Source organism: Oryx dammah, unplaced genomic scaffold (genome assembly GCF_014754425.2).
Source record: "Oryx dammah isolate SB20612 unplaced genomic scaffold, SCBI_Odam_1.1 HiC_scaffold_28, whole genome shotgun sequence".
Lineage (NCBI taxonomy): Eukaryota > Metazoa > Chordata > Mammalia > Artiodactyla > Bovidae > Oryx > Oryx dammah.
In genome coordinates, this window is record NW_024070212.1 from 101386687 (window position 1) to 101408146 (window position 21460).

Sequence of the window (21460 nt, forward strand, 5' to 3'; positions counted from 1 at the left end):
ACTTCTCTTCTTTTCACAGCTATTTGTAAGGCCTCCCCAGACAGCCATTTTGCTTTTTTGCATTTCTTTTCCATGGGGATGGTCTTGATCCCTGTCTCCTGTACAATGTCATGAACCTCAGTCCGTAGTTCATCAGGCACTCTATCTATCAGATCTAGTCCCTTAAATCTATTTCGCACTTCCACTGTGTAATCATAAGGGATTTGATTTAGGTCATACCTGAATGGTCTAGTGGTTTTCCCTACTTTCTTCAATTTAAGTGTGAATTTGGCAATAAGGAGCTCATGATCTGAGCCACAGTCAGCTCCTAGTCTTGTTTTTGCTGACTGTATAGAGCTTCTCCATCTTTGGCTGCAAAGAATATAATCAGTCTGATTTCAGTGTTGACCATCTGGTGATGTCCATGTGTAGAGTCTTCCTTGTGTTACTGGAAGAGGATGTTTGCTATGACCAGTGCATTTTCTTGGCAAAACTCTACTAGCCTTTGCCCTGCTTCATTCCATATTCCAAGGCCAAATTTGTCTGTTACTCCAGGTGTTTCTTGACTTCCTACTTTTTCATTCTAGTCCCCTATAATGAAAAGGACATCTTTTTTGGGTGTTAGTTCTAAGTGTTCTTGTAGGTCTTCATAGAACCGTTCAACTTCAGCTTCTTCAGCATTACTGGTTGGGGCATAGGCTTGGATTAATGTGATATTGAATGGTTTGCCTTGGAGACAAACAGAGATCATTCTGTCGTTTTTGAGATTGCATCCAAGTACTGCATTTTGGACTCTATTGTTGACCATGATGGCTACTCCATTTCTTCTGAGGGATTTCTACCCACAGTAGTAGATATAATGGTCATCTGAGTTAAATTCACCCATTCCAGTCCATTTTAGTTCGCTGATTCCTAGAATGTCGACATTCACTCTTGCCATCTCCTGTTTGACCACTTTCAATTTGCCTTGATTCATGGACCTGACATTTCAGGTTCCTATGCAATATTGCTCTTTACAGCATCGGATCTTACTTCTATCACCAGTCACATCCGCAGCTGGGTATTGTTTTTTCTTTGGCTCCATCCCTTCATTCTTTCTGGAGTTATTTCTCCACTCATCTCCAGTAGCATATTGGGCACCTACCATCCTGGGGAGTTCCTCTTTCAGTATCCTATCATTTTGCCTTTTCATACTGTTCATGGGGTTCTCAAGGCAAGAATACTAAAGTGGTTTGCCATTCCCTTCTCCAGTGGACCACATTCTGTCAGAATACTGGACCTAGCTAGCTCCTATTGCTAGATATTCAGGCTTCTTCCAGTATTACTACATGGTTTGAAAAGTACAGGGATGCAGTGAGGCTGATGAGAGCTTAGAATCTTTCCAAATAGCTAGCTGGCTTATTTGGCACACCTATCAGTTTGGTTAGAAGTTCTGCCGGCCAACTTGCCAAAGAACATGTGCATTTTCTAAGTTTATGGCTGGCTTGGTTAACTGCATGCACGATAAGACAGCACAATACTCATGTTCTAAAATTTCAGGACAACTTTGGCTTATGTTTAAGTAAAACCAGATGGTCTTTCCTTCATTTTTATTTCAAAATGGCAAGGAATTTGTTCCTCTGGAAGAGTAGCTGGGAAAATATGGAAAAAAAATTAAGCATTGTTTGTAAAGGTCAGGAGTAGGATCGGGGAATGAAAAAAAAAAAAATGAACCTAGAGTTTTGACAATTCCTTCCATTTTCTTTCTTAAAGATGTAGTTTCCCCAGGTGCCCATCAGAATCACATAGGGATGATTTTAGAAAAATATTGATCCCTAAGCCCTATCCCCACAGATTCTGATTTAATTAATCTATGTTGGGGCCCACATATGTGCAGCTAGGGTTAGGATTCACTGTTCTAAAGGCTATGGACTAATAATATGGAAAACTATTCAGACTCACTAGCCATCAAAGAAATTCAAAATAAAATAACAAGTAATTTATGAATATAACTGATCATTAAAAACAATGGAATGGAATTATTCCAAAGTAAAAATTAATGGAATAAGCTGAGCAAAAGAAGTCAGGCACAAAAGATTACATGTAGTATAATTCCATTCTAGTAGAGACAGAAATCAGAAGAGCAGATTCCTGGGAGGAGGTGAGGGAGCAGGAGATACAGACTGACTGTAAAAAGGAACAAACTATCAGGGATAAAGGAAATGTTCTGTATCTTGATTGGGGTTGTGCTTAATGGGCATATACATTTGTCAGAACTCATCAAATTGTACATTTAAAAATCTGTGTATATGTAAACTATACCTCAGTTAAAAGAAAGAGCATTGGGAAAAATTTCATCAGAGCTCTCCCCCCACAAAAGTAGCACCCAATGCAAATTCAGATGTAGTGAAATTTCTACTCTCACACAATAATGGCGGAAAATTTTGGTAGGATGCTTCTGAATGTTTGATAATACATTTTGAGATCCATAGCTCCAGATTTTGTATTAGTAATTCCACACCTAGGAATTTATAAAAATAATTTTTTTTAATGAAAAATATATGTACAAAAGTGGTTTTAAGTTATTTTGCATAAAATTATCAATCACAGGACCAGTGGGTAATTCTTAACTAAATCAGGGCTATGTTAGAGGGTTGAATCCAGCAGACCTACAATCAGGCCTGAACTGTTTTGTGAAAGTTCTTGCTTGGCACTGACCAGTGGTCCAGGAGTGAAATATACCAATTAAAACAGTGTTGCTTTGCAACCACAGGTCTGGAGTTTCATGGCAGTTTGCAAACAACTCTCAGCATTGTTTATTGATAATAACGATTAATGATTTATATCTGATCTGACTGAGACCCCAAGAAGGCTGGGCTCCCGAGGCTGGTTAAAGAGCAGGTATATGCTTACACGATCAGCAGAATGTGAAACATCTCCACTGAGAATCCATTTTGGGATCCCTGGCTCTGAGGTGATCAGTGCACTTCCAAGACGGGAAGGTGCATCTTGGTCCTGACAGAGGGAGGGCCTGGAGCTCCTGCCTGGCCTTTCTGGACCCACTGCTGTGAGACACCATGGGCTCTGTGGATGCCCTCCCCTCCCTCTAACAGCAGATACAAAGTGGGAAGAGCGCTGTGCAGGTTAGTAGAGGGCTGAGTTCTAGTCTTAGATTTGTTATTTTAATATGAGCTGAGCCACACATGTTCCTTTCCGTGTTTCTATATTTCTCAGTGATATGATAATCAAAGCAAGATACTGAATATCAATGACTGAAGAATTTTCCACTGTACAGCAGACAGTGGTTTTCAAATCATTATTACTACCATCAACATAGGAAGTGAGAACATAATAAGAAACTTCAACTTAAAGAAACAATAGAGATGAGGGGTGCAGAGCTAGAAGCAGAGAGGTAGGTCATAGAGGAAAACTAAAAATAAGTAGATATAATAACAGCAATACATGAACCATGAAATTCCAGATGTTCAGGCTGGTTTTAGAAAAGGCAGAGGAACCAGAGATCAAATTGCCAACATCTGCTGGATCATGGAAAAAGCAAGAGAGTTTCAGAAAAACATATTTCTGCTTTATTGACTATGCCAAAGCCTTTGACTGTGTGGATCACAATAAACTGAGGAAAATTCTGAAAGAGATGGGAATACCAGACCACCTGACCTGCCTTTTGAGAAACCTGTATACAGGTCAGGAAGTAACAGTTAGAACTGGACATGGAACAACAGACTGGTTCCAAACAGGAAAAGGAATATGTCAAGGCTGTATATTATCACCCTGCTTATTTAGCTTATATGCAGAGTACATCATGAGAAACACTGGGCTGGAAGAAGCACAAGCTGGAATCAAGATTGCCGGGAAAAATATCAATAACCTCAGATATGCAGATGACAACACCCTTATGGCAGAAAGTGAAGAGGAACTAAAAAGCCTCTTGATGAAAGTGAAAGAGGAGAGTGAAAAAGTGGGCTTAAAGTTCAACATTCAGAAAACAAAGATGATGGCATCTGTTCCCATCACTTCATGGCAGATAGATGAAACACTGGAAAACAGTGGCTGACTTTATTTTGGGGGGCTCCAAAATCACTGAAGATGGTGATTGCAGCCATGAAATTAAAAGATGCTTACCCCTTGGAAAGAAAGTTATGACTAACCTAGATGGCATATTAAAAAGCAGAGACATTACTTTGGCAACAAAGGTCCGTCTAGTCAAGGCTATAGTTTTTCCTGTGGTCATGTATGGATGTGAGAGTTGGACTATAAAGAAAGCTGAGCACTGAAGAATTGATGCTTTTGAACTGTGGTGTTGGAGAAGACTCTTGAGAGTCCCTTGGACTGCAAGGAGATCCAACCAGTCCATTCTAAAGGAGATCAGTCCAGGGTGTTCATTGGAAGGACTGATGTTGAAGCTGAAACTCCAATACTTTGGCCACCTGATGCGAAGACCTGACTCATTGGAAAAGACCCTGATGCTGGGAAAGATTGAGGGCAGGAGGAGAAGGGGACGACAGAGGATGAGATGGTTGGATGGCATCATTGACTCGATGGACATGGGTTTGGGTGGACTCCAGGAGTTGGTGATGGACAGGGACGCCTGGCATGCTGTGGTTCATGGGGTCGCAAAGAGTGGGACACAACTGAGTGACTGAACTGAACTGAATAACAGCTTTGTGCTAGACACTGTTCTATTACATGTATTTATTCATCATTTAATTCTCCCAACAACTTTATGTGAAAGGAATGGCTATTTTGCCCATTTTAAAGATGAGATATCTCAGGCACAGAGAGGTTACTTAACTTGTCCAAGGTCACACAGCTAGTTCCTAATAGAACCAGGAATTGTACCCAGGCAATATGGCTCCAGAGTCCATACTCTGAACTACCATGCTACACTTCAGAGAGGAGGAGAGTGGGAGGAATCTGGTGGGATGATGACCAGGGAATGGAAGAAACAGCAGGAAGTCTGGGAACATAAATTTTTCTTGAGCACCTTCTATACACCAGGGACTGTGGATAAAAAGATGAATAAGACTGTGGCCCATGTCCTTTAAAACCTATAGTCTGGTGAGGAAGATAGGTGTGTATCACATTATTTCAGAACAACATGGTGAGTTCTTAAAAGAATCAGAGACAGTCACCTACAGAAGGCTATAGGGACACGAAGAGTGAGCACCTCATCCAGCCCAAGCTGAAGGTGTCAAGGAAGGCCTGTCTGAGAAGGAAGAGTTGAAATGGGGAGAGCATGGTTCAGACAGGACAGCATGTGAGGGGAAAAAGCCTGAAGGCAAGTCTGAGGGATGTGTTTGGGGAAGAGCAAGATGTTAGATACGACTAGAGCTCAATAAATAGCAATTCCCTGCTCCCCTGGTGGCTCAGACAGTAAAGCATCTGCCTGCAATGTGGGAGACCTGGGTTCAGTTCCTGGGTTGGGAAGATCCCCTGGAGAAGGGAATGGCAATCCACTCCAGCTCTTGCCTGGAAAATCCCATGGATGGAGGAGTCTGATTGGCTACAGTCCATGGGGATGCAAAGAGTCGGACACGACTGAGTGACTTCACTTTCACTTTCCCCCTCCCTCTCTTGAGAAGAAATGAGGCCCCACACCTCCCTAGAAAAAGCCCGGTAGGTAGAACTTCTGGGAAGGAAGGACAATGGTGTTGGTGTTCTTGAAGTCACCTCAGTGAGCATCCCCTGCTGAGCTTGGGAGCTGGCTCTCTAAGAAAAGAGTTTTACTCTACACAGTCCTCTTCTAAGGGGAACTTATTTTTGTTTACCTCACATGGAGATCAAACTGCTTCAAAAGGTGCTTATTTTCTTCACATAGAGCTTCCTTCTCCTGCTGCAACACAGACAGCTTCTTTGACAATTCCTGGTTGCTCTTGAGGTGCTGAAAAACATTTTAAAAAATGAGAATACACAGGTAAAGAAAGGTGTGATGTTTGAGAGAATGTAAACGGGCAAAGCCTTTCTGCTAAAAAAGGCTTACAGAAACCATAGTAGCTTCCTGTGATTTTTGCACCTCCAGAATTTCTGAAAGCTAGTAGCTCCTTTTCCTGATTTATGATTCCTCAATCCTTCCGACAGTTGTGTAAGCCTATATGAAAAGTCTGACAACTCTAAGATGTGTGGGGTGGTTAGCTACATCTCACCAAGATAATGAGCCCTAGAGGAGAAAATGGCCAACTCAGGGTTTGCTTACTGGAACAAGGCATACTCAGAAACCCAGGGCACCTTCCTTCATGTAGGCAGCAGGTCAATATATCCAAAATCCAAATCCAAATTTCATCAAGTAGGTTGCAGAACTGCAAGCACAAGTTGACCTCATAGCCTTGCTAGATCTCTTATATGAAAAATAGAGTTTTATTTGGAAAACATGGAAATCTGAGAACTGAGAACAAGAACATCTGACAGAATCCCAATAACCTTGAGCACCCTGGGCCTCAAAACCCTCCTGAGCCCCTCTTACTGCATAAGCAGTCCTACCGTCTCAGGAGACTAAGCACCCTGTCTCCAGGACTCGACTGACTCCACCTGGGGCATCTACCTGTGCAATGATACCCATTGTTCTTAAGAGCCGCCCCTATACCACCACCACCGCTTGTCTTTGCCTCGAATCCTACAATGAGAGTCAGATCCCAGCACATCCTGGGGAAAGGGAGTTGAGTAGAGTCACTGACCTAGGAGGACTGACATACTGAAAGAATAGAAAGATTTTATGATGTTAAATTGGCAGAAACATGAGGAATTTACATAGGACTGTATTCCAAAGGTGTTTATACTAGGGAGAAAGGAATATAATGTTGAATAGGCTGAATTTACTGACCTGATGGATACACTTACAGAGATTCAGGGTTTAATGTGTTAATTTAAATATCTAAAGCGACTTTAATAGTTTGCTTGGTTGGTGGACTGAAAGTTGGACTCTACACTGACCAGGGTTAAATGATATTCAAACGCCATACTAAGAGAAAGGAAAGAATCCACAGTCTTAAGTAGATAGGAAGTTTGGAGTAGATTTATCATAGGTGACCTGCTCACCCAACTCATCATGACCCTCACATGACTCAGAAGACATTCCTTTCACAAAAGTGAAAGTGAAGTCGCTCAGTCGTGTCCGACTCTTTGCGACCCATGGACTGTAGCCCACCAAGTTCCTCCGTCTATGGGATTCTCCAGGCAAGAATACTGGAGAGGGTTGCCATTTCCTTCTCCAGGGGATCTTTCCGACTCAGGGATCGAACCCAGGTTCTCCTACATTACAGGCAGACGCTTTAACCTCTGCACCACCAGGGAAGCCCTTAAATACAAGAATACAGTCTCTCAGAAAACCTCCTATAGAGACACAGAACTTCAGATCCAAGTACTAACATCAAAGATTTCAAAAAAAAGCCAGGTTGAAAGAAGAAGGGGGAGGAGGTAGGAGAGGGGGGCAAAAGGGGTGGCCTTACAGACGTCTCCTGCCACCTACAGATACTCAGGCGTCATGGGACTTTTCCCTAGGCCTCCAGAGAAGGGAGGACTGGAACTCGGCCCTACCAGAAACCAGAATTCGAGTTCTCTGCCAAGAGGAGGTGATCAGTCTCCAATCCTCAGCTCAGGCTGAGGGCCCTTCACAAAGGCTTTGCCAAATACACTGGTGAGCACCAGATTCCTTGAAATGCTCCATAACACTCTCCTGTGAGGATGATGGTGGGAGATGCCGACATTGGAATTGAGCCCTGATTTTATGATGGGGGGGTGATGCTACTGCAGAGTGTCAAAAGTCAAGCACAATGCTTAATCCCCGATACAAGGTGGGCACCAGTACTGCTATGAGACAATAGGGCCAAAGATAAAACCAAATGGCTAGACTGTAGCAATCACTGGTTGTAGTTAACTGGTCACAGTGATTACAGAACTAAAATAGATGAACAGCCTATTAAAGTTTTACTTGAGTTGTATTTTTAAATAAACACACCTGGGTCTGGTGAACAGAGGTCCAATTTGAATGACAACAGCAGAGAGTAATGGCCTCTTACTCAGTCCTGAGACCTGAGCCGGTTCAGACCCAGGGCCCTTCAGCCAGGTTTTCTTCAGGGAGAACCTGGTGTGTGGCGCTGCCACAAGCATGTGAGCTTCTCCTCAGCCTTTCCCAAAGAGATCTGTGGCCTTTTACCCGGGTGACAGGGCACTGGAGAAAGGGGATTGTGTAGATTTGGGGGGTATTACATGCAGTCCAGCGGTTCTGAGTCAGCACTAGCACCATGGAACCCAAAATGCAACTCAGGTTCAGAATTCAGAGTGGGGACTTGAGGAAGTAAGGTGGAGAATGGAGTCTGAACACACACAGGGTCTTAGAGTGTGTTTGCAGAGACTCACTGGCTCAGTATAGGTTTCATGATGGGGCTAGTGGGTTTGTGAAGCTCCTCAGTTTGTGAATTTCCCAGTTCTTGAGTGTGTAGTCAGCCTAGACAATATGGAAGGGCAGATTCTCCTTGCTGGCTTTCCAACCTGAGGCATGAGGGCTATTGATGATAGAGGAGGCCAAGTTCTTAGAAAGCCTCTTCTGAGTCTAGAATCAACTTATACCACCTTTGTTCCTTCAGCCCATTTATCAAGCAACCATCAAGGCTGTCTGGTTTTAGTGGTGCCCAAAGCAAGACAAAGAGCTGTGCTGTGCCAGGCTGTGGTGCAACTTGCTCTGCCACTTGGGCTTTATGATCCAGCAGACCCAAATTTGCCCCAAGTTTCTGTGGTAGATGAGGAAACAACACAGAGCCTCTGGAAAGCTTTAATCTTAGGATTTGGGAGGAGAGTCATCTCTCCTCTCAATCACCTCTCATGGTTGGCCACAAGAAAGAAAGGGTCGAGTAACCTGAGCTGCCCTTCCTGAAACAAGGTGTTCTCTTATCCACTGAGCACTGAGCTGGGCATAGGCAGCAGTACTCCATCCTCAAACAGAACTGCTATGGAAAATGCTGAGCAAGCTGCATGAGCAAGTGAGAGTTGCTTCTATTGTATCACCACCTCTCTCAGCCCAAACCTATGGCCTCACAGGGAGTCATGTATTACCCGTTAGCCGAGAAAGAGTAATTTGGGCCCGATGTACTTATGATTCTGTACAAAATATGGCAACCACTTGAAATAGGGCTGCTGCGACATGATAGCCCCAACTGAGGGGTGGTCCTTCAGACCAGTGGGAAGGGAAATCTCAGTGGGTAAAGTTTGTGTTCACTTTGCCTGTAAAGAGAGACGTCCAGAGGCATGGACCAATGCTAACTCATAGAAAGTTTCTAATAGTTTGGCCAGATGATCAGGGATTTGGAAAGAATAATATTGGAAGATTGATGAAATGTGTCCTACCGGTGGAAGTGTTCTGTGCCTGCACTCTCCAGAGGGTGGTCACTAGCTGCCTGCAGCCACTGAGCTCATGAAACATGCCTAGTATGTCTCAGGAACTAAATTTTTAATTTAAATTTAGATAGCCACAGTGGCTAGCTGACACAATATTAGACAGCACAAGCCTAGAGTGTGAACATATATGTGCCTCGTGTGCTTTTCCACAGGCTTCTACAGAAGAGGTGGCCCTCAATAATCGAGTGGAAAAAAACCAGTACACTCTGTATATGTCACTTAGCCTCTTTGTCTATCCTTTATGTGCTCACTCATTTGGGCTCATGTACAAAGTGGACAAGGGGTCACCAAGGCTAATCTACTCAACTTGCGAAAAGCAAAGATCAATGTTGAGCTATTGATATGGGACCATCCACTGTGTGTGTGTGGGGGGTGGGGCAACAGTCACCGGATAGTAAGTTTATTATACTGGACCTCTTCCACCACGGAGAGAACAATAATTTGTCCTCAGTGAAAGAGACACTCATTTTAGACAAGGATTTTCTTTCTCTGCCCACAGTGCTTTTGCCAGGACTACCATCTGTGGGCTTTCCAAATTCTTTATTTCCTGTCATGATATACTACTACTCAACACAGTTCCTGAACAAGAAAATCATTTTAAAGTAAGAGAAGTGACACAAAGTCTCAGTCATTGCTCTCATCATATATCCTACCATCCAAGAAAAAACAAAAACTGCAAAACAGTGGAAAGGCCTACGGAAGATGTAGGTATGATGCCGACCAGGTGACAATATCTTTTGAGATTCCCTGTTGTCCTATAAGATGATGTCTAAACTTTCAACCAGTGATTGATGTATCCTGTGGTCTCTCTCAGAGCCAGAATATGGGAAAGAAACTAAGAGCTGGAATGGAAATGGCTTTTCAAACCTATATCCCCAAACATGTTTATTGGTAGTTAATTTACTGTATTATTGGTAGTTAATTTATAATTAAGTTTTTAAAGTGAGTATATCCATGTGGATTGAGACTGAAGAAGTAGCAATTACATTAACCATAAATAACCACAGATACCGTTGGGACTTTCAGAAGTTAAGTGTATCAATGAAACAGGAAGCAGGGCACAACCTTTAAAAGAATGATATAACTGTTGAAGATATGACAAAAACTGGTTAAAACTATTAGAGTCAAGATGGCAGATTTAATTTCCTCTGCCGTCTATGGGGTTGCACAGAGTCGGACACAACTGAAGCGACTTAGCAGCAGCAGCAGCAGCAGACCTTATTATATGCTCACTCCCTTCCAGCCTCATTATATGCTCACTGTAATTAGGTAAGTGATACACCCACAGGTGCCAGACGGTTCCAAGGCCAATCATAAAAGGCCAAAAAGGCCATATGGCCCAATTCTGCCCCTTCTCCAAAATAGTTGGACTAATCTTCCCATCATTAGCCTATGAAATTACTCAGTCTATAAAAACTAACTATGCCATATTTCTGGACTTCTTGCCTTCTGCGATGGTCCATACTCTGCCTGTGGAGTGTGTTTCTTTCAGAGTCACTCTGGCCTTTTGAGTCAGACCACAATCTACCTATGGAATGTGTATCTCTCTAAATAAATCCACTTCTTACTTATCACTTTGTCTCTCACTGAATTCTTTCTGAGACAAGACAGAAGAACCTGAGCTTCATTAAGTCCTGAGAACACGTGTGTGATCTCAATTAAGACAACGGGTTCAAGCCCCAATCTGAGTTGTGCTGTTTCATCTTCATTTGTATGAGTGACAGTGTATTCTACTCAGCGGAAGCATACTATTCTTCTTGTAGTTTATAAGGCTGAATATGGGTAAAAGGGTTTGGATGGAAGCTGCTTATACAAAGTAGATTGTAACATTGCTCACCAGGACCCTTACTTTTCTAAGCTCTCCCCTGTGCTGCAAGATTGGAAGTCTGAAAAATGACATTTCCCAAACTCCCTTGACAGCAGAGTTCCAGTTCTGTTTCTGCAAATCAGAGGCACATGCACAGAGTTTGGAAAGCACGGGGGAAAGCACAGGAAGAGCCACCATGCTCCTCTTGTGCTACTGTAAGCAGACAGGGTAGGGAGTCTCCAGAGAAAGAACCAGGCATGATTTCTTGACATAAGAGAAGACATTTTTGGCTTAACCCATTTTGTGATCTAAACCTGGCCACAATGCTTGTCCCTGAACAGGTCTCAGTAGTTAATGATTTTAAGGGAAGTGAAGAAGTGCAGGAAAAAGCAAAAGCAGTCAAGAAACAATGGTTCAGTGATAAAATTAGCCCTAGTTCCTCCTCAAGGGAAATACATAGCAATCTATGTCTTTGAGTTCTGCAGGAACTAAGGCCCCCACTTAGGTGGAGGACAGAAGGGTGATGTTGACCCTCATGACTTCTATCAACTAAAGCCTGGACTCTGGACCTTTGCCCCAATTCGATGCTGAATTCTCCTTTGCTCAAGCTCCTTCATAAAGATGCACGTATCCTTAGCTTAAAACTTCCCCAGTTTTGCTGTTTGAGGAGACACTGCTTTGGGAAAGATCCCTGGTGTTTTCACTTGCTGCAAATAAATCCTTTCTTCTCCTCATCTATTGACTTGGCTGTGTCTCTTGGCTTGACACCAAGAGCTAAATCCAGTTTCTGGTAACACTATCAGGTAGATGAAAGAGGGAAACTTTTGAAAGGGCTTTGGGAGAGTTCCTGCTAACCTCCTACAAGGGTTGGTTTCCCTGTGGTTTCCGAACTTCTGGATTTATTGAAAGCTAGCAACAGTTCTTGCTGACCTACTCACCCCTACCTCTCCCTTCCAACAGTTTCATAAGCATGTTATTCCCTGTGTTAAATTCCTTCTTGCTTGAAATATCTAGAGTAGATTCTGCTTCCCTGTCTCAATCCTAACTAAACTTAATGGGTAAAATGCTAGGCATTCAAGAATTATTAGCTCTTATAACTATTAATTAGGTCTAAGGGAACAGGAAAACTGAGAGGCATACCTATTTGTCTTCTTACCTCATCAGATTTTCTTTTTTCATTTTCCAGTTCTTTAAGTTGGGCCTTTTGTTGCTGAAGTTTGATTTGTTGCTGAGAACTGGTCATTTCCAATAGACTCTCTTTTTCCTGTAAGATTTTCACTTGCTTCTGTAGCTCATTCATATTCTGATCTAGGAGTTTCCTTAAGGCAATTAATGTATATTAAATACAGTGAATTGCAAAGCTTTGCAAAAGAAACTCTTGGACCTAAAATTGTTAGAGTGGGCACAGGGGAATTCTTTTGTTCAGTGAGATAAAGTAGCAGTCCAAAATGGGCAAACATCAAAGAAATCTCCTTTGTGATGGAAGCTTTTCTTAGTTTCCTCTTTTCCGAAAACTACCCTAAGAAGAAATAATTGTCCTTATTTCACAGAGGAAGGGAACTCGCCAACAACCAACTCATTGGAAAAGATCCTGATGCTAGGAAAGACTGAAGGCAAAAAGGAGAAGAGGGCGGCACAGGATGAGAAGGTTGGATAGCATCACCAACTCAATGGACATGAACTTGGGCAAACTCCAGAAGATAGTGAACGACAGGGAGGCCTGGTATGCTGCAGTCCATGGGGTCACAAAGAGTAGGACACAACTTAGTGACTGAACACCACCACCACCACAGAGGAAGCTGTGGCACTGAGAGGCTTAATTAACTTGCTCCAGGTTGCACAGCTACAGCAAGATGGAGGTAGGGCTCTGATTCTGAATTCTATAGTCCTTGTGCTTGTCCACACTGCTTTATGAGTTAAATCCCTTCATCTCCTTGCTTTAATAAAGGGCTGTCAGTTACAGACACTTGATACTAATGCACATCTGTTAACACTGCTGTAACGTTCTCCTTTACTCTTCAGAAAAAGTCCAAATTCTTTTTTGGACTCGTGGGATCTTAGTTCTCCAACCAGGGATTGAACCTGTGTCCTTGGCAGTGAAAGCATGGAGTGCTAACCATTGGACCACCAGAGAATTCCCCCAAATTCTTTATTATGACTTGTGAGCTAACTTACCTTTCTAGCTCCATTTTCTTGCCACTTCCTCTACCCCAAAACATTCTGTTCTAGGCAAAATGAAAAATTTTCACTTCCCCAAACAAGTCATCCTCCACATTTATTAATGGCAACTCCAACCTTGCCCCTAGCCTCCTCTTCCAGGTCTTCCTTTATCTGATATGTTCTACTTAGCTTTCCCGTAACAACTACTTTACTTTCAACTTACATAGCTTTCTTTGAGGAAGGCTTTCTTGAACTTCCTGGACCAAATTAGGTGTCCCTGCTATGTGTTTCCTGAGCATGCTAAATCTCCCTTAGTATAACCCTTCTCATACTTCATTATAGTTGCAAAGTCTTACGTGTCAGGATGGCGGTGGCAGTGGTGAAGTCGCTGAGAGGTGTCTGACTCTTTCTGACCCTGCGGACTGCAGCCCGCCAGGCTCCTCTGTCAGTGGAATTTCCCAGGCAAGACTGGAGTGGGCTGCCATTTCTCCATAAGATCTTCCTGACCTAGGGATCTAACTCACGTCTCCTGCATTGGCAGGTGGAGCCTTTACTGCTGAGCCACCAGGGAAGCCCCATGTGTCAGGATATTAATTATAAAATATTTTATATCAGCAAAAAGTCTAAAAATATTTTATACAAATTATGATATAGCTGGGTAACAAAATGCTATACAACTATTTAATATTCACTTCAGTTCAGTTCAGTTCAGTCACTCAGTCGTGTCTGACTCTTTGAGACCCCATGAATCGCAGCACGCCAGGCCTCCCTGTCCATCACCAGTTCCCAGAGTTCACTCACACTCACGTCCATCGAGTCAGTGATGCCATCCAGCCATCTCATCCTCTGTCGTCCACTTCTCCTCCTGCCCCCAATCCCTCCCAGCATCAGAGTCTTTTCCAATGAGTCAACTCTTCGCATGAGATGGCCAAAGTACTGGAGTTTCAGCTTCAGCATCTTTCCTTCCAAAGAAATCCCAGGACTGATCTCCTTTAGAATGGACTGGTTGGATCTTCTGCAGTCCAAGGGACTCTCAAGAGTCTTCTCCAACACTACGCTTCAAAAGCGTCAATTCTTTGGCACTCAGCCTTCTTCACAGTCCAACTCTCACATCCATACATGACCACTGGAAAAAACCATAGCCTTGACTAGATGGACCTTCGTTGGCAAAGTAATGTCTCTGCTTTTCAATATGCTATCTAGGTTGGTCATAACTTTTCTTCCAAGGAGTAAGGGTCTTTTAATTTCATGGCTGCAGTCACCATCTGCAGTGATTTTGGAGCCCCCCCAAAATAAAGTCTGAGACTGTTTCCACTGTTTCCCCATCTATTTCCCATGAAGTGATGGGACCAGATGCCATGATCTTAGTTTCCTGAATGTTGAGCTTTAAGGCAACTTTTTCACTCTCCTCTTTCACTTTCATCAAGAGGCTTGAAACCATAAATCCATAACAGAAAAATAGATGGAAAAGCACAACATTTGGATATTAAACATATTTCTATTTAAGCAGTACATGTCAAAGAGAAATTTAAAATTACTATAAACTACATGTATTTTACAAGGCTTCCCAGGTGGCATAGCAGTAAAAAATAATCCACCTACCAATGCAGGAGACCCAAGAGAGGAAGGTTCAATCCCTGGGTCAAGAAGATTCCCTGGAGTAGGAAATGGCAACCCACTCCAGTATTCTTGCCTGGAAAATTCTATGGACAGAGGAGCTGGGCGGGCTACAGTTCACAGGGTTGCAAAGAATCAGACACACTGAGCGAGTAGGCACGCACACTTTGTGGCAAACTTCCTCGGGTTCTCTTGGACCTGGAGCTGATAGCGTTATTTGTCCCTTAGAAGTTTGTTTTCCATTCATTATTTTTGTTTTGCCTCATTGTATGTTTGCCCTAGGGCTTTCTCTAACTTTGTGAGCAGTGCTTTAAAAGGTATACTTATTGTAGTTTATTCAGGAACTAGCTGTATTAAAACAGGAGAAGGGTATCATCTTGGTAGGAGTGGCAGTGAGACAAGTATTTCTCTATCGGACCTGAGTGAATTCACTATTCACTCAAACATTCACTTATTTACAACATATTTGCTAAGCACCTACTGAGTGTCCGGCTCTATACTAGAGGTTTCTTTTCTTTTCTGACTGTGCTGAAGGGCAGCGTGTGGGATCTGCGTTCCCAGACCAGGGATCGAACCTGCAACCCCTGCAGTGGAAAATGGAGTCTTAACTATTGTACCTCCAGGGAAGTCCTATACTAGAGGTTTCAATTAGAGCTGAAAGTAAAGCTTCTGAGCTTAACAATTTATGGGAATGGCTATATATCTTTTCAGTAGTTAAAACTACTAAGAAGTTTCTTAAGACACATGTTCTGAGTGCCACAGAAGTCTAAATTTTAAAATTTTACTATTTTTTATCAATTTTTCCAGCTACATTTTTTATGGAGTAATAACTGGAAACAGTGTCAGACTTTATTTTTGGGGGCTCCAAAATCACTGCAGATGGTGACTGCAGCCATGAAATTAAAAGACCCTTACTCCTTGGAAGAAAAGTTATGACCAACCTAGATAGCATATTGAAAAGCAGAGACATTACTTTGCCAACGAAGGTCCATCTAGTCAAGACTATGGTTTTTCCAGTGGTCATGTATGGATGTGAGAGTTGGACTGTGAAGAAAGCTGAGCGCTGAAGAATTGATGCTTTTGAACTGTGGTGTTGGAGAAGACTCTTGAGAGTCCCTTGGACTGCAAGGAGATCCAACCAGTCCATTCTAAAGGAGATCAGCCTTGGGTGTTCTTTGGAAGGAATGATGCTAAAGCTGAAACTCCAGTACTTTGGCCACCTCATGCAAATAGTTGACTCATTGGAAAAGACTCTGATGCTGGGAGGGGTTCGGGGCAGGAGGAGAAGGGGACGACAGAGAATGAGATGGCTGGATGGCATCACCGACTTGATGGACAAAAGTTTGAGTGAACTCCGGGAGTTGGTGATGGACAGGGAGGCCTGGTGTGCTGCAATTCATGGGGTCGCAAAGAGTCAGACATGACTGAGTGACTGAACTGAACTGAACTGAACTGAGCATACATATGACAATATACCCATGACTTGAAGTTTAGGGTATATAAGATCATTTTAGTAAGAATCCTAATAACAATCAAAACCCTTCTAGAAAAAAATATGACAGCTCTTAACTACTACCAGCTTGTTAATGATTAAGATGCCTATAAAGTACTTGGATCTTCTTTAAAGAAAATCAGCTGATAAATACAAAGCAGCAACCGCATTCTAGTCTGCATTTTGTGCCAATTGTGTTAAGAGTTAGAAAAGCAGATCCCAGAGGATCATATTTCATAGGCAATCCATTCATTCAAGAAGATTTACTGGTGCACCAAGCATGTTCCAGAACAAGAAATAATCCCTGCCCTTGAAAATTCCACACTCTAGTATGAAAGGCAAGCAAGAAAATAAACAATCAGAATATAGTGATACATATATATATATATGAATATGTATATGTATATATACACACACACACATACACACACATACATATATATCACCATGTATAGATGTGGGGCTTCCCAGATGGTGCTAGTGGTAAAGAACCCACCTACCAAAGCAGGAGATGTAAGAGATACTAGTTCAGTCCCTGGGTTGGGAAGATGCCCTGGAGGAGGGCATGGCAACCCACTCCAGTATTCTTGCCTAGAAGAGCCTGGCAGGCTATGGTCCATAGGGTCACAAAGAGTCGGACACAATTGAAGCCACTTAGCACGTACACACGTGTGTGTGTGTGTGTGTGTGTGTGTGTGTGTGTGTGTGTGTGTGTGTGTGTGTGTGTGTGTGTATGCAGTTTTGTAGTTGAGTTTACTTCAGTGGGGACACAGAGGAAATGCAGTGGTAAATTGACATTGCTCGTAAACTCAGGGGTGGTTAGCCCACAGAAAAATGACATCTTTGCTCTTCTTACCTCTTCTGTTGTTCTTCCTGATACTGTTGCTTTATTTTAGCTTCATTTTCTATTGCTTCTTTTATCCTTTCCTCTAATTGCTTCTTCTCCAAAATATAAGTGTCTGTCAGATTGACTTTATGAGCATGTTCTAATTTCTGCTGCAGATCCAAAATCTTAAATGAAAAGAGTTTACAAATAAAACTTTAAGGGTGACTTATTTTCCAGTTAGGGAAATACCATATAGATAGCAAACAGTAGTACTAACATAAAAATCTCATCTGAAGAGTGTGACTAGATTTATTTTAATTTTAAAATTAAATTACTTAATTGTTGCAATATGCAATACGTTTACATAATTTAGTGTGTGGGGGTAAACTATGCTACAAAATCTCCTTTCCGTTCTTATACTATCTTCTTTCCAGTTTTCCTCCACCAAACAGGTAATCACTGGTAATTAGTTTCTTGTCCACCCTTCTAGAAATTAATTTATGTTTATATAAACGAATACTGGGGCTTCCCAGGTGACTCAGTGGTAAAGAATCTGCCTGCAATACAGGAGACACCAGAGACTTGGGTTCGATCCCTGGGTCGGGAAGATCCCCTGGAGGAGGAAATGGTAACCCACTCCAGTATTTTTGCCTGGAAAATCCCATGGACAGAAGAACCAAGAGGGCTACTACAGTCCATGGAATTGCAGAGAGCTGGACATGACTGAAGTGGCTGAGCATGCATCTTGCATCCTGACACACGTGTGCAGCAGAATGCAGTAGAATTTCCCTAGCTTTTATGCCTAGTAGTAGAAGTTTTGGTTGGTTGTATGGTATATATACATCTTTAACTTAACTAGATACTAATGCCAAATTGCTTTCTGAAGTGTCTATACTAGTTTACTCTTCCAACTGCAGCCAGAATATGTGATCCTGTTGCACAAAATCCAGTACCAATATTTATATTGTCTAAATTTTAAAATTTTACTAATCTTTATCAATTTTGCCAGTTACTTTTTTAATGGATTTATAACATACATATGACAATATGCCCACAATTTGCACATACTCAGTGAAGTTTTACTTACATAACCACCTCTTCCAGACCAAGATAAAGAATACTTCCAGCACCATAGATGATTCCCTCATGTCCCCCTCATAAGGATATCCACTATTCTATCACCATAGCTTAGTTTTGTCTATTCTTAAACCTCATATAAATGAAATTACATAGTATGAACTCTTTTGTGCTGGCTTCTTTAGCTCAACATTGAGTTTTTGAGTTTAAGATAGATTGCTATAAAAAAAAAGATAGATTGCTATCATCTAATTTTGATGTTTGCTTTACATTTATGTGGTTTGATGAAATGATTTATTTTTTACATAAGATTTGCCTCTCAGACAAACCTACCAAGAAAATGTGCGCGTGTTACATACTACTGCCACCTGGTGTTAGGCAGGCTAAAACGCAGGGGCAACATTTCAAAAGGGTTCATTTCTTAAACCTATGGAGAAGGCAATGGCACCCCACTCCAGTACTCTTGCCTGGAAAATCCCATGGATGGAGGAGCCTGGTGGGCTGCAGTCCATGGGGTCGCGAAGAGTCAGACACGACTGAGCGACTTCACTTTCACTTTTCACTTTCATGCACTGGAGAAGGAAATGGCAACCCACTCCAGTGTTCTTGCCTGGAGAATCCCAGGGACGGGGGAGCCTGTTAGGCTGCCGTCGATGGGGTCGCACAGAGTCGGACACGACTGAAGCGACTTAGCAGCAGCAGCAGCAGCCCTCCAAAAATTACAAACTAAAAATCAATTAAATAGACAATCCAAGTGACAGGAGACTAAGTCCTTTAAAATTTGAAAGTATACAGTGAAAGTCATTTAATTTCAGATTTACTGGAACCATAGGAACAGATGACATCAAAAGAGGAAAGCACAGGAGAGTGAAAAACCCCTAGAATTTTATCATTTGCACTGTATCTATTTCTTAAAATCCTCAGGGAAACAGAATTTCACTAGTAGTATCCAGGGCATGATATTTATTAAGTGTGAGGATAATTACCTTGTCCTCTGCATCAGCAACTTTAGATTTCTCCTGAGCCAGCATTTCCTGTAGGTTGTTCTGTGATTTAATGCTCTGAGCCTGTTTAAGTACTTCCAGCTCCAGTTCCCTGATTTTCTGCTGACAGTGCTTCCACTCAGCCGTGAGTGAACAGCACATCTTTGAGCTGTCTAATAACTTTTCCTGGGCCTGCTTGAGTTCAATTTTGATCTAGAGGTGGGTAATAAAGACAAGGACAAAAATAAGCATGGGATGAATGTGGATGTGAGCCAGAATAAGCAGCTTTCAAAGAAATATCGTCTCTCCCAAGAGCTGACAAATACCAATGTCATGAGACTGGTTACCTCTCTGGAGCTGCTGGCAGCTTGACAAAGGAATTTTCCTAAGAGTTTCTATACATGCGTGGTCTAAATAGTTTCCATCCTCCCCCCCCCCCCCCAGTCTACTCCAAGCTGGCTTTTAATCCCACTAATTCATGACACTATTTTTGCCAAGGGCACTACTGCCTTTCCCATTGCCAGAATTTAAGTCCAGTGGGCAACTGACCTGTTACTAGCAGTTCCTTCCTCCTTCTCAGAAAGGTCTCCTCTCTTAGTCTGTGATACCTACCTCTCCTGGTTTTCATTTACCACTGCTGTTGCTTCTCGGCTTCTTCTTAGACTATTCTAGTGAACTCAACTTCTAAATATTAGTGGATTGTTCTAGGCCTTCCTTGAAAGTGACGCATTCTCTCTCTAGATTCATTCTCATGATTTAAAAATACCACATTTAGGCCAATATACGCCAAAGTGGAATACCTGGATTCTGCCCATATCTCCAAAACTATCCTTCTCTTAGTCTTCCTGATTTGTGTAAAGGATGCCGCCATCCAAACTTCTGCTCAGGCTACTGACCCGAGAGCCATCCTTGAGCCCTCCTTTTCCGCCGTTGTAAGTCTGTTCAGCACATGCCGTCACTCTACTCCTACGACACATCTTGTGTCCCTTTCTGTCATTTGTGTCACCACCTCTGCTAGATCATCCTCCCCTCCAGCCTGGACCACAGCAATAGCACTGGTTGCACCACTTCCATTTTCAGTCCCTTCTCATCTGCTATCCACACTGCAGCCAGTGTTCTTTTAAAAACATAAACTGAACTGTACTTTCTGAGCGGTATGTGCGTGTGTGCCCCGTTGCTTCAGGATGTCTGACTCTCTGCAACCCCATGGACGGTAGCCTGCCAGGCTCCTCTGTCCATGGGATTCTCCAGGCAAGAATACTGGAGTGGGTTGCCACTCCCTTCTCCAGGGAATCTTCCAGACCCAGGGATCGAACCCATGTCTCCTGCATTGCAGGCAGATTCTTTATTTCTGAGCCACTGGGGAAGCCTTCTGAGTGGTACATTTCACAATAAAATGGTTTAAAAGCAACACATTTGCATTCTGGTTCCTTAGCCAGTCTTATAAGTATGCCTAATATTAGCCAGAGGCCCAGAGTTCAAACATCTCTGAGTGGATTTTTTAAAGTTCTAAGTTTGCAAAGCTGAGCTTTCAAAGTGCCCCAAACTGAAGCGAGGGAAAGACAAAAATAGGCCTGGTACTAAATTCCGACTCCGCAATTTGTCAGCTCTGCCACCTTGAACAATTTTCTCATCTATAAAATGCTGACCCTTCAGGACTGGGAGGTTTATAATAGATAAAGTGGACAAACTGACACTATAAGGTAGCTGGCTGTTGCATATAACTCTGCTTAAGTGCCTGACCTAAGGCATCAGCCCAAAGACTGAAGTCTCATCAATGAAATGGCCAAAATTTTACCCTACCATAAAGGAGATTCAAAACAACAAAAAATACCTTCTGCTTTTATCAAGTTATCATTTACCCATCCCTGAAGGACTTGTTCATTAATCAACAAATACTGATATTTATAGAGTGCCAACCATATTTAAGATGTTATGATCTGTTGTTTTGGTCATTGTACCTTGACAAAGATGTAGTCAGAGCGGACAATTAAAATGATCTAAGAGAGGTGTTTGAAGGGAAAGGTAAAAGGTTGTCTTGAAATGTGAGAAAGGTTTGATATTTAACTTAAAACTGCAAAGGCTTGAGAGAATATGATATTTAATATTCAAAAAACTGTGAATGAAGAGGATAG

At 42.3% G+C, this 21460-nt stretch overlaps 1 protein-coding gene across 10 annotated transcripts in view; it reads right to left on the bottom strand.

Moving 5' to 3' along the window:
- Window positions 1–21460, bottom strand: part of CCDC30 (coiled-coil domain containing 30) — a 136880-nt gene that overhangs the window by 17404 nt on the left and 98016 nt on the right. For 9 of the 10 annotated variants that reach the window (XM_040231493.1, XM_040231495.1, XM_040231487.1 and 6 more), the window contains 4 exons: window positions 19329–19538; window positions 17296–17450; window positions 12327–12489; window positions 5745–5857 (listed from right to left, as the gene is read on the bottom strand). In XM_040231493.1, coding sequence (XP_040087427.1) covers window positions 5745–5857; window positions 12327–12489; window positions 17296–17450; window positions 19329–19538 — 641 coding nt within the window. The remainder of the gene's footprint in view (window positions 1–5744; window positions 5858–12326; window positions 12490–17295; window positions 17451–19328; window positions 19539–21460) is intronic. The other variant, XM_040231489.1, reaches the window with a different exon arrangement.